General features: G+C 40.7%; 1 protein-coding gene across 2 annotated transcripts in view; it reads right to left on the bottom strand.

Moving 5' to 3' along the window:
• The window catches only part of myo1ea (myosin IEa), a 54,848-nt gene that overhangs the window by 19,355 nt on the left and 21,273 nt on the right, over positions 1-14,220 (bottom strand). For both annotated transcript variants that reach the window (XM_073463985.1, XM_073463986.1), the window contains exons 4-11: positions 13,948-14,042; positions 9,787-9,874; positions 7,808-7,897; positions 6,817-6,948; positions 6,386-6,520; positions 5,945-6,077; positions 548-744; positions 358-438 (exon numbers count right to left, since the gene is read on the bottom strand). In XM_073463985.1, coding sequence (XP_073320086.1) covers positions 358-438; positions 548-744; positions 5,945-6,077; positions 6,386-6,520; positions 6,817-6,948; positions 7,808-7,897; positions 9,787-9,874; positions 13,948-14,042 — 951 coding nt within the window. The remainder of the gene's footprint in view (positions 1-357; positions 439-547; positions 745-5,944; positions 6,078-6,385; positions 6,521-6,816; positions 6,949-7,807; positions 7,898-9,786; positions 9,875-13,947; positions 14,043-14,220) is intronic.

The following is a 14,220-nucleotide window of genomic DNA, read 5'->3' as shown; positions in this document are numbered from 1 at the left end:
GAGTTGAGTTGGAGTTGGTAATGTTATTAGTGACATGCTGCACACTAATAATCCGTAGTCAATATTAGGCATCTAGAGCTCTTGCAAACCAAAGTAACAGAAAAACACTTCCATTTAATTTGTCCAATCCTATCAAACTAAACAAGCAAGTAATCAGATTAGAAAAGCCTGTTGAAGTCTGCTGTCTCAATCAGGAGACAGAACTTAATCCACATGCTTGATAAATTAGTCTTATCCTTTGTGTCTAATCTGTTTAAATGCTCAAACTTAATACCTGTTAATCTAATTCATGTGTTGCTGCAGAGGAAAAATCCAGCAGCCATGTTTCAGCCTGTGAAACGACCAAAAAACACTTACTTGGAAAATTTCAAATCCATAAATGTCCAACACTCCGATATTAATCTCCTGATGATCTTTCACCATGGCTTTGTTGATGGACTGAAATCAAAATATTGAGTTGATGAAATAAATGTTTATTATAGGTTATCAGCTGTTTTTTTTTATGAAGATGCACTGAACAGTACAAACAACAGTACAGCAATCGTACCTCCACCAGGAAGTCAAACACTCGTGAATGCAGGGCTTTGGAGAGGGCGTCACGAGTGTAACACGCCTGCTCCACGTTCAGAGTCACGTCGATGGACTCCACCGCATTTCCCCACTTGCTGTCCATCTTCCGGCTTGTCAGTTTCTCCTTCAGGCGCTTCTGGTCGATTCCAAGCAGAAACGCAGGAAAGGCTAGAACTGTTAGAAGACATAAGAGAGAAAGTAAAGATCATGGAACTGGATTGTGAGCATGTTACATCACAGGATAGACATTATAACTGTACATGAATTTATATACTGAAAACAGCCAGTTATAATAATATCATCACAGTCCTTCATGACAAAGAGTCAATTTGGCTATTTAAACATGTCTAAAGGCATTACAGTTCATCCCTTAGAGTTGACATGATTAGTTAATTGCCAGACAATCAATCCCCAAATACTGATATTTAATTAATTAATCATTTTAGCAAAAAATGCCAAACATTCCTAGTTCCTGCATATAAAATTTGCTGCTTTTCTCTGTCTTACGAAAAGGTACTTAAGGTGTAACAAGACATTTGATGACATCATATCTCTCTGATTATCTGAATCAGTGTTTTTTTTTTTATTCGATTGCTAATAAAATTAATAAATTAAAACATGTGCTGCTTTGACTCTGATGCAACATGCAATCTACAAAGTAACTAGTAACTACTGTTATCTAATAAATGTAATGGAGTAAAAAGTTAAATTATAGTGGAGTTGAAGTATAAACTAGCAGAAAATGGAAACACTCAAGTAAAGTGCAAATAACTCAAAATTGTACTAAAGTACAGTACTTGAGTTAATGTACTTAGTTACATCCCATCAGTGCTTCACTGTTGCTGCACTATTATGATAAACTGAGATGTAAAGCAGTTTGTCAGTAGTGGGTCCAGGCCTGAACCAGCCGAGACCTTTCTCTGAAAACCAGCATGCAAATCAACATGCAGGATTGCAGTCATTTAAAAGGCAGCCTCATGTATCCTTTGCATAGCAGAGAGAGCCACTGCAAATTCAGTGCTCCAAAATACCTTCTGCACTGCATTTACTCTTATCAATCGATGATAAAGTCTCACAAATCACAAAAGCTTCTGCTGACAATCACAATGTATGCCATTGTGGTGTACAGCCATAAAACTGGCAGCAATTCAGTGGCTAAACCACTGAAACAAAACATCCTCTGGACAGAATTCAGAGCTGATGAGCTGAAGCAAAATAGAAGAATAGCATTGGGCTAACCCTTGAAAAAAACACTGCAGATCATTTGTCCCGACCTGGCGTTGATATTCTCCCCTGAGAGCTCCTCCCTGCCTTATTACAGTGACTCACTTCCCCTAGAAGGAAATGGCTCTCAGTCCTGCAGACTCACTGTGTCTGGGAATGCATTAGACCACTGCCGTAGCTCCGCTTACGGGCCATAAGGGTGTGACTGACCATACGCCTGCTTAAATAATGAGGAAAAGTCACTCTTTGTGTCAGGAAGGAAAAGTATGGATTGTATACCATGGGCTGGGGGCTTTTACAGAGGCTGTGTGTGTGAAATTCGGGAACAATGCTCATAAAAATAAGTTCCCCTGCAGGATATTTGTTAGTCAAAGTGGCAGTGGACAATGAGAGGAATAGGAGGGGGTGTTGTCAGGACAGAGGGTTGAGCATGTGGCTTCACTCATCATGCATGAGATGTGACACAAACAATGACCCTGGCATTTCAACAACACTGACGAATGAAAATAATGTTTGAATAATGACATTCTGGACATTTTTTTTTAAAGAACTAAAGCCAGCCTGAGGCACAAAACACATTATCAAAACATCAAAATGTTGCTTTCCTTTTGAAAAAGATGAGCTTATTAAGAATTCCATCTTCAGTGTGTTATGAGATTATTCTTTAATATTAGCTGATCCTTGACGGCCCGCCAGTTTTTAAAGAAACAGTTAAACATTTTGGGAAATTGTTTGCTCTTTTGCCGAAAGTTAGATAAGAAGATTGATACAACTCTCATTTTTGCACACTAAATGATGACAAATACTGGATGCAAGAGGAAACAGTTAGCCTGCCTCTGTCCAAAGATAACAAAATCCAGCAATTACTAGTTCAACTGTTAAATCTATTTGGTTCAATCCAAACAATTATGGAAAGTTAATGATTTGGTTTTATCGGAGGGTTGTGTGCGGGGCTATTTTGCAACCAAGCTCAGATGTGCAGCGGTCTTTGTGCTTAAAAGAGACATATTATGCTCATTTTCAGGTTCAAAATTTTATTTTGGGTTACTACTAGAATAGGTTTACATGCTTTAATGCTCAAAAAACACATCAGTTGTCTCATACTGTCCAGTGCAGCAGCACTGTATTCCCCCTCCGTCTGAAACACTCTTTTTTTTTTATCTCCTGTCTCTTTAAGGTCCGCCCTCCTGAATACCCAGTCTCCTCTGATTGGTCAGCTCACACACGCCTAACCCAGCACTGCTAACAACGACAGAGCGGCTGTGATAAATCACTTCTTTACGTGCCAAACTAGCCACTAGGCATAAATTATGCAAATGTGTGACTCTGTGATGTAGTGGGATGTCACAAAGTCACAGAGTTAAAGGCAGGACTACAGACGAGGTGTTTCAGGTGCAGTGTATTCTGTGGGAGAGAGGAGCTTCAGTGGGTGGGGACTTTGACCTTTTAAAAGCACGAGAACCTATAAACCACTGTAGGAAAGGAAAAAAACAAAGAGGAAAACAGGTCTCATTTAACTAAGATAACTGGCTGCTGGCTGTAGCTTCACTGTAGATTCACTATACAGACATGTGAGTGGGGATCTTCTCATCCGACCCCAACCAAAAAAAGCAAATAAACGTATTTCCCAAAATGTTAACCTTCTCAACCCAGTGGACCCTCCTGTACATATTCATTAAATTGAATCCATTACACACTTTTACTCTTCATGCAGACGAGACTCCTTTCAACCCACAGAACTTGAGTTATAAGGTCAAGTTTTCAAAGTTTCCAAAAGTTTCACACTGAATGACGAAGCCATAAATGCCAAACTGTGCACAATCCCAAACCCGAAATAGCTCTTCTATTTAAAACCACAAGATCCCAAAATAGTCATTTTAACAAACCAGCACGTCACTGCTGTGATCAAGTTACTTTTAATTGGCCCAACCAGCCAAATAATGTCCAAATTATTTGTACAAGTAGTCTCAACATTTCTCTCAGCGAGAGATGACGCACCGACTCTGGCTGCTGAGTGTTGATGTCTATGTGAACTTGGCCCGGTGATGTTTCATATGGGGAGCAGAGGTCTGTGCAGCACACAGTAAGTGAGGCTGGAGGGAACAGGAAAGGCGCAGATTATGGAGTGCCGCTGTTACGTCTGCACAGAACAGACCGAGGCTTTGTACACTGCACTCATCTGCATCACACAGACACAGCATGAAGAGGAAGGAGAAAGGAAAAGAAAAAAGAATAAAAAGAGGCAGGAGAAGGCAAGAGGGAAGGGGACAGAAGGAGAAGTATTTTCCAAGTAATTTTAGTTTCTGACGAAGTATGTCCAGACCTTCAATAATAGAGTTTTATTTTCTGGTAATCTAGCGTGGCCTGGATTAGTGCAGACAGTTGGCTGCAGCCCTGCATTAACACAATAAAACTTTAGGGAGTGAAAGTGGTGAGAGAGAAATATCCTCCAAAACCAACAAGAGAAGGGCAGCTCAGGACACTGAGGAGAGACATTCAGAAAGGCAAGAAAACACAGTGAAAAGAAGAAATTAAGCACAACCCCGCCACGACTCAATCTTAACATCGGCACCATTGTTTTCAACCTCTTAACCATGGAACTGTATCTGACTCTTTTTAGCCATGCTAGTGATGTGACTTGATGGTTGAAAATGTTGGTCATCCACCACTTCAATCCAGACCGAAATATCTCAGCAACTTTTGGAAAGATTGCAGTGTGCCTTCAAACTCCCTTGTGGATATTCTATACGACTTTAGTGATCCCCTGACGTAAACTAGCAACGTTTTCACCTAATATCTAGATATAGAAACAGCCTATGTGGCTGGCTATAAGATCAGAAAGAAAAAGTGCTCAGGAGGTTCAAACAAAAAGTGTTGACGGTACTCTTTGGTAGGGAACACAGAAGCTCAAAAAAGAGAAATATCCAAAGCAGTCTTCTGGCAAAAAGGTTAAAAAGCCTTTATCTAGATGGGTTGAGGAGGGCAGTTTGTGCTGCTACACATGGGTTACTACTCAACTCTTTTTTTAACATGCATTGTTAATATAATATAATAGCTGGCTTTTTAACCTTTTTGCCAGAAGGGGCCTTGGATTTTTCTCTGTTTTTAAATAGCTACAAGACGGATTAGCACAAAATCTGATACAGACATTCATGTTCCCCAGAGGATAAATTATAATAACTGATGATATCCTGACTTTCATCTAGCGCCATCATCAGGTCAGTGTTTAAATGTGTCTAATAGCTTGGTTTAGGACCAAATACTTGCAAAACTAATGACATTCCTGTCAGCATTAGCTACAATTACGCTTAACTAATGCAGCGTTTCAGTCAAGGTTTCCCGGCTGTCCGACCTCAAAGCGTTAGAGGTGAAACTTGCCTGACGATAACAAAATGTCTCTTTGGCAAGTGTGCACACGACTGAACCCTGAGCCTCCTTACATATATGATCAAAATACAACACGAGGTAACAGACGCCATTAAACCTTCCATTCACTCGCCTAATACAAATACTAATACAAACACTATACTAGCATGTTAGCATGTAGCTCAAAGTGTTGTGGTGTCTTCGTACAGTCTCACAGAAACACTAGCATAGCTGAAGACAAGAGAGTATTTTTGTAACAAACTAATGTAGAAAAATACAACAAGCCTGTTAGCAGTGTCACTGTGAGAATGTTAGCATGCTGGTGTTAGCTTTTGTCTCAAAGCACAGCTGTGCTTAAAGACAGTCTCAGAGCCAACATTTAGGCTAATATCTTTGTTAGCGCCGCTAGCATGGCTGTGGACTTTTAGTCTTGTTTGTTTGTAGTTTATTTTAATGCCTTATATTTTCTTTGAAAACAACTCGCCTTTAATTAAAAAGCTGTTTCTGTCAGAGTCTGTCGAGGTTAAACAACAACATGCTAGCAACATCATCTGTTTTGATGGGTAGTGAAACATTGCTGGAGCGTTAAACATTAAATAGGCTAGAAGTGAACTCCTTTTCCTGTCCACACACAGCTGACTGACAGTGCATAAGTTCTTTTGTCAGAAATAATATAAAAATGTGCCATGATAAACAAAGATGACAAAGAAAATCTTTATCTTTCCCTCTCAGCAAACTAAAAATAACCCATGCTTATGTTCAAGTGGTGTGTGAGCCTACTTACACTCTTCACTCTCCACAGCAGCGTAGTTGCCTGCCTCCCTGAAGCTGATATTTCCCAGGTGCAGGACTCCAGCGACGATCTGAAGCACCATGGCGCGGTCCTCCGCTGAGATGCCAATCACATCCATAGCATGCTGGGAAAGCAAAGGAAAAGATCATGCTAAATCAGGGCCGCAGTGTGGGTTTACTCACTCCTGTGGTACCTAGCTCATGTCCTCTAATTACTCCTGTTGCGGTCTGACTGGTAAACAAAAACAGGAGGAGATCGTTGGAAAAGAAAACAAAGGAGGACTGGTAGGGAGGGAGAGGAATGTGAAGAGACGACTGTGAGCCACATGAACACTGGGATGAGATTCATAGACACACACACACACACACACACACACACACACACACAACACCACTGAGGGCGTTAGGTTAAACAGGAGGAATCTGACCGTACCACTGTCTCCTGGAAGTCGCTCTTGTCGTTGATGTCGTCCACTTTGTAGGAACCAGACTGATTGAGGTAAGTGTAGTAATCCAGGGTTGTGATTCCCAGGCTGCTCTTCTGCTCTCCACTGGCTCCTTCTATCAACTATAGACCAGAAATAAAGAGATGTGTATTGTGGATGCAGCAGTAAACGACACGCTTTTGCAAAAAGCCTGTGCAGTGTTACTTTTTTAACACATTTTCTCTGCCCAATGGTAAGACTGAACTCATCAGTCTCATCCAGGGACCATGAGCCATCCACAATGAAAACAGATTGACCTTCTTCCTGCAGCCAAATGGCAAGTACAGTCCAAAGTGTCCTGAAATCACCTCACAGACCCTCTTCACGAGCCAAATGTATCCCGTTCTCGCTTCAGCTGGAGAGACACAATAAGTCTCACCTGATAGAATATATGGAAACTCCTCTCTCCAGGATTCCTCATGACGACACGCGACTTCTCCAGAAGGAAGTTGGAGATTTTCCCTCCGTCTGGTTCTCCACCGGAGCTGAACTGGATCTCAAAGTATTTCCCCTGATGGATGAAAGCATGTTATTCAGTGTTGGGGTCGGGCTGTAATATAGCTTAAAGCCAGAGCTATAACCTGGCTTTTCAAGTGGTGTGAGTGTGTGTGAGTGTGTGTGTAAATGTCTATTTATATATAAATCTGATTCTGCTTTTGTTTTCTTGCTCTCTTCTCCAGAGAAACCTGTAACATAATATCTGTTCCAGTCCTAAAAGTGAACAGAGACACTATTTATTCATCGACAGTACCCCAGAAGTAGTGATCGCAGGCCAAATTCATTTCCCCAAAAGTGGATCTAAAAATATCCCAACTACTGAGACAATACTGCTTTGTATGCTAACCTGAACTCAGCTGGAAAAGTCCTGAGGAAATATATTTTCTAAAATGTGCTTTGCCTTAAGTCTAAGTCCTTTGTAAGCAATAGAGGATGTGCCTCAGTGGTTCTGCACGTATGTACTTCTCTGGTTAACCAGGACACACATGAGGTTTGCTTCCTCATGCAATCAAACAGAAAACAAGAAAAAAGCTGTTGCTGCAAATCCTTGTTTTCAGAAGTCTGAGTGTGGATCCGAAGGTGTGCCACAGAAAAGTTGAGTCCTCAAATTATTCCAGGGTAAGTAGTACCTACTGCGTGTATTTATGTCTGAGCAACACAGTTTCTTAGTGTGAGTGGGTGATTCTGACTTTGTCGTCCTCATTTACGCTGCAAATCAGCAATGGCACACATGAAAAAACTGTGTTTTCTGTCCTGATTTAAACTTTTGCCTGAAGGTTGTTTTTACTTTGGAACAAGATAAGAATTCGCTGCAATGTTAGGCCTCCCCAATTCACAAAAACAAAGGCCAACTCATGAAATGAAAGCCTTACGAATCTGCTGGAGTTGTTGTTCCTCACAGTCTTGGCATTACCGAAGGCCTCTAGCAGCGGGTTGGACTGCAGGATGATGTCTTTGACGTGCTGCGAGGAAACAGAGGCAATGAGCTGTTAGCTACGTCACAGACCGACTGTACAGCAGGTACAGATACCACACACTTCACACCAGCGCTGACTGGCAGGCTGGCGTGTATTTCTCTGGAACTTTCCACTTGAATATAAACACACACACACACACACAAATGCACATCTGCAGACAGACACACAAAAAGTCTGGAGGACATTATCTTTCCAGTGAGCCATCTGCACGTCAGAAACACATGAGTTTTAAATCGGTACACCAGACAAATCTACTCCTACTTCCATTATTGTACACAGAAGTTGAGTGGAAGTCATTTCTTGGAATATTTTTCTTGTTTGTGATCCTAAATTTAGTCCTGTATGAAAGGAAAAAAAACAACAGCATTTCCTACTACTTTATCATATTTTGCTCCTCCAACCCATGGAGCAGCTTCAAAGCACGCTGAATCCAAAGACATAACGACTAAAAACTAAGATCACATTTCCAATATTGTCTAAACATGCTAAATATTTTATATCCATAACCTTTATTTTTGTTCATTAATCATGCATGAATTGAACAGGTGTGAATAGTCTTTGTGTAGATGACAGAAATGTTATTGGCAGGGAGTTGATATCTATCAAAACTATTCCCACACACGTGTGAACACACACAGTAAACATGTTACATAACAATGCATGTGCTGTACTGAGCATAACGCACAATGTGTGCCGAGCTGAAGGGAACAGAGTGAGAAGTTCTGCCAGACAGGAGCTGGAAGAGGTGGAGACAAAATGTGAAGTCGGATTGTGTGTGCGTGTTTCCAATGTAATGGCTATATTTGTTTAAACAAACGATACCAAGAGAATTATTTTCATAACCAGCTATATGAGTGTAACATATATATATACTGTAAAATGCAACTCAGAACAATGATAACGCTGTTTTACTGTTGAATTTAAAGCCTGCAGATGATTTCTAACGTCGCCTCAGAGGAAGCAGCTCTGAGTGGATTACATATAAAAATCCCACTGCCATCATGGCGCAGGCATTTCCTCATCAAACTTTAGATCTTTATCGAGCTTAGGAACTGGACATCTGCTGGTTTGGGGGGCAGCCAGATGGCTGAAGGGGGGCTGGGCAAATAAGAGGCTGCTGATGGGCTGATAGTGGGCTATAAGGATGAGGATGATAAGAGGAGGGATTGGGTCTGAGGAGAGGAATAAGTGCAGGAATGAAGAAGATACAGGTTGTTTGATTTGAAGTCTGCGGTCGCATTATTGTCATTTGAACGATTTGTGAATGAAGTCCGGTGGGCAAAATACAATCAAAGAAATAATTAAAGGATGACACACATTCATTTACATTATATTTTTAGCACCAGTACATCCAACAAGCTATGGAAGCCCATTTTCGCTAGTAATAACAAAAAATTCCCCAAAACAAAAGTTGAAATTATGAGATAAAAAGTAAATTATGTGATCAAAAGTTGAAATATTATAAGAATACTAATATTGTTTTGAGAATAATGTTGTATTCGTGTTATTTTAGAGGAGAAACATCAGAAGAACAGTCTTTTCCCACGTTATATTGAAGAACACGGAGCACAATGTGAAGTTGTTCTTCCATAACGAGCAGAGATCTTATGAGCAGAGATCTTTATATGCTTTCACTGTCAACAAGTATTCCTGTTAGCTCTTCAAATTTTAAGGAGATGTTTTGCTTTCTGTTATCAAATCACATCATAAAAGTGTGCATCACAGCAGATGATCAAAATATTTCTTTGAGTTGAAAATGAATCACTGTCGAGTCACAATTCCTTCTATGCAGCGAAGCATCTCAAGAATCTCAAACGTCTCGTGCATCTATTACAATCAGTCCTCAGAGACAGACACGAAGCAGCTCCTCTCACCTGTACTCTGGGTCCGCCCCCTGACACTCTGGAGATGTAGCCCATGATATATTTGGCTGCTACCGTCTTCCCCGCTCCGCTCTCTCCACTGGAAAAATACACAAAGATTTTAGTGTGTGTTGTCATGCAAACTGAGCTCAATGAACTAACAGCATGTGACACCTGCTCAGATGTCAAGATGAAGTGATTCATGCAGACCTGGGTGCTTGTTTGGTATTTTAACCATTAAGTGTGGAGGACCAGTGTAATTGCTTTGAGCAGCTGCGGGTACATGTTCATGATGCCATCATTTCTAGTCTCTCAAGTCAACAGTTTTTTATTTGCCCAAAGTTGCACCAATCTCTTTGCTTGTTTGATCCTGCTAACTATTCGAAAATGCATCCGAGCGTGTGGCGGAATCCAAAGCTGCGTATTTGGGTTTGTTCGTATACTCACTATTTAGTCCATAATAAAGAATAATATATGTTTCCTGGCTTCAATCTCCTCTACCGTCGCACTGATCTCATCTGTCAAAAAGTTAGATTTTCTCTTTCGGTCCATCTCACTTCCTGACTAAACCCTCATTGGTGCTGCATTATGTAAGAGGAAATCACAAGACAGGTGCTGTCAGTTTGAGTTGATTTGAGATTTATAGATAAGAGACGTTACAAATAGGATTCTTAAAACCTGTTTAAGCAAATTTTTTCATGCTAGCATCTTTTATGAATCCAATGTAAGAAGACTGTAAGAATGTATCTTCTAATCAAACCTAAGAACATTTTCATAAATGAGGCCCCTGGAGCGCATCCATTATACTGAACCTGCCGAACTAACATGTGAAATCCCAGTTCCTGCTTTCATGTGTACACTACACACTCTATTTACTGTTCAAACAAATGTGTTTTTTGTGCACCTGGGAGCTAATTTCAACTCAGAGGCTATATGTGTGTTAGGCTACAGCACATCTGGACAGATGATTGGACAATTAGGACATTAATCTTGTTTTGTCACATTCACAGATTTTTCCCTCATCTATCTCCTTCCCCTCATCCTACACTTGTCTATGTTCCTCCTTGCCTTTCACTTTGCCAGTGTCGTACTTATTTTGACATATGTGGTTTGGCAGCGGATGACAACGGAGTCTGTTTTTTCTTTCTGCGCCTTAAAGTAGAGTCAGGTCTGTAATGCCTCTGTGAGAAACACAGCTGCAGACTGTTAGAGGCTGCCAGAGGAAGTCATGGGAGCCACTCTATTACACAGCAGTCACTATATGGTTGTGACCCTCCCCCCTATATACCTCCTGGTTTCTTCCAAATCCTTTTTGCATTGTCTGGGCTCCCTCACTGCACACCCAAGTAACAACTAGAAACTGATATGCTGAGCAGTAGTTTTACCATTTTAATGTCAGAAAAGCCTGCAGAGCTTCGTCTGAGAGCATGTTTTTACTCAGGGAAGTTAAACTCTGAAGAGCTATTTTCAACACAAGCTGCAGCGGGAGTTTGAGTCCCACTTTGAGCCCCCCAAGTGGGCGAGCTTCATTGTTGTGGCGCTGAAGGCATTGTCAGCTTCCTCCAAGATTTATTAACCAAACAAGGACATGAGTTGAACATTGCGATGCAGAGGTGCAGAGGTTTAAGCTTTAACTTTCATAAATTATTACTGACTTCAGCTATGAGAAGGATGCAAAGTCAACACTGACTTCTAGTTTTGTATTTGTTTGAATCTAATGAGCCGTACTGCATTCCCACACGGTTGAAGTTGCATGTACAGTACAGTTCTGTATGTTCAAGATTGCTTCACAGATAATGCAAGAGCACTGTATTCTAGCTGCTTTGAAAACAATGACTTCTTTTTGTTTTTAAGCTACAGGAGACTGTGCAGCTGTTGCAAGGCTCAATTTAATCAACCAATCCACCAAAAGAGTTTGTGATTATTTCACTTCTGCAGACTCTTGCGAGCAATTATTGTGGTTGTGTTATTGAAGCAATCTGATAACACATGATGACAGACACCCAAATATATTACAGATTTATTTATTTTTTTAACTTTGCCAAGGACGTTATGTTTTCGCCCGTGTCCTTTTGTTTGTTGGTTGGTTTGTCAGCAGGATGAAACAAAAATTAACAAACCAAATTCCATGACACGTGGATGGAGGATGGGTGTCAGCCCAGAATAGACCCCATTAACTTTTGGTGTGGATCTGGGATTTTTTTCTCACCTTCTTTAAAAAGGCGAGATAGAGCGTTGGTTTTTTGTTGGTTTTTTGGTAAAGAGCTGCAACAATTAATCAATCAACTATTTTCATAACCGATAAATAGGTTTGAGTCATTTTTAAAAGAAATCAAAGGAGAAATTCTCTAATTCTAGCTTCTTCAATGTGCATATTTTGTGGTTTCTTTACTCCTCTGTGACAATAAACTGAATATCTTCATGTTGTGGACAAAACAAGACATTAGAGGATGTCTTCTTAGTTTTTGGGAAACACTGATTGACATTTTTCACCAGTTTTCTGACATTTTAGACCAAAAAACTAAATTGACAAATCAAGAAAATAATCAAAAGATTAATCAACCATGAAAATAATTGTAAGTCTCAATCCTAATACGCTATGGTAACTCAGATTTGATAGCAGAAGTGTTACCTCACATACTTTCATTATTGTCTGACACACAATGTCCCAACTGTTGAGCCGGCCGTTTCAAAGCAGCACAATCGGTCGACCTTTTAGCCCAAAATAATTCATTTGCTGTCATCAGTGCCTTTGAGAGGAAGGAGGAAAAGACGGGAATGGTGGATGAAATCATGTGCAACAGCTGTGGGGAACACCACATCGGTGAATCAGCAAGGACTTAGAACAAGAAGATAGAGTCAACACAGCAAAACGTCAGCTGTCCATGAGCACCGAACCAAAACCAGGTTTAGATTTGAACCTGTTTTGCAGGTGACATGTTGATTTAAAGACTGAAATTGAAGCCACTTTGAGGAACAGAAAGAAAGAGATCGTGGCTCTCTCTGTCGTACTCTGTGATTCCTGATCCGAAGCTGTTGGTCCTCAGGTGTCAAAACGTTTGGCTGAGTCTTTTAAAACTCAGCTCTGATGATTTCATCTAACAGTTTAATGGGGAGTGCCAAACTGATAACACCAACTTGCTCCAGTTCATCCCTTTAATATCTGATCCAGATGTCTAGCAATAGCTACACCAGTCACATTGTGTAATAAGCACATAAAACTAAAGAAATAGGAAAAAGGTCAGAATTTCCCAGCAGGATTGGTCAAAACGGCTGCAACACCTCATCCTGAATCCCCCTTGGTGGTTATTTCACACATTTTCTTAGTAAATGTGAAAAAGCGCTCACACAGGCCGATGCTGACCACACTGCCTGGCCAGCAGTTCACACAGCAGCCTTTGTTTGCCGAGACCTGGTTCATCATAAAAACCACTTCCATGCTTTTGTTTGCTGATTTAGTCGATCACAAAATCCACCTCAGTGCCTTTATGTGGGAAACTGAACTAGCAACTGCTGGCTGTCCAAACAACGGGCGAAAGTGCTGAAGCAGGGGTCATTCATCATGAGGTAAGCACTATAGTAACCGCGCCGCTCAGGTGACCAGGATAAAGCCTCAATCATGACACCACACTTTTCCCTCTGCAGCTTTGGAGCTCAAAAACACTCACAGACAAACTCAAACAGGCTGAAAAAGCAGCTAGAAATCCCTAAATCTAAGGAGAGAGTTAGTCTAGGGTGATTCCAGGATCATGCAGGTGTTCTTCCTGTTTTTTTAAAGAAAGGAAATCTGTGCCTTAACTTGCATTTTACTTAAGTTAAAAATGATTGGATAGAAACACACTAAAGGAAAGCGTCACTCTCTGTCGGTCAGCTGTTTCAAAGGATGTGGTGGAACCTGTTCTCCTGCTCCCCTCCCAGCCATTATCACGACCTGCAGAGACTCAGCTGCACTTCAGCTTTGACATAACACCTCACAGATCATATTGTACAGATGACTATCTCCTGCCACAAAGGGAGAAGTCACAAAATGAAAACTCAGTCAACTGAAAAGCTCATATTACATAAAATAATGTAAAACATGTGGTCTCTTTTGTGTGTGTCATATACTTTGGTTGTCACATGTGGTGAGTTCATGACGTGTAAAGAAGGTGGAGAATGATATGTGGTTCTTACCTGATGATGACACATTGGTTCTCACGATCAATCATCATGTTTCTGTACATGTTGTCTGCCAGAGCGTAGATGTGAGGAGGGTTCTCATACTGAGCCTGAGAGGTGACAAAAGATTAATTAAATTCAAAGGTCGAACAGCTTTTGTAGTAAACTTTATGGAGGCTATTCATCTAAAAAGTAGTATTACAGGACTAGTATTAAGTCCTGTTTGAGCAACATTTGCAATAAACTACAATGCCCAGCTGTTTTAGGGAATTACTGAGACATGTAGGG

The sequence above is a fragment of the Pagrus major genome, chromosome 4 (genome assembly GCF_040436345.1).
Source record: "Pagrus major chromosome 4, Pma_NU_1.0".
Taxonomy (NCBI): Eukaryota; Metazoa; Chordata; class Actinopteri; order Spariformes; family Sparidae; genus Pagrus; species Pagrus major.
The sequence above is the reverse complement of the archived record's forward strand: the minus strand, read 5'-3'. Positions and strand labels throughout refer to the sequence as shown.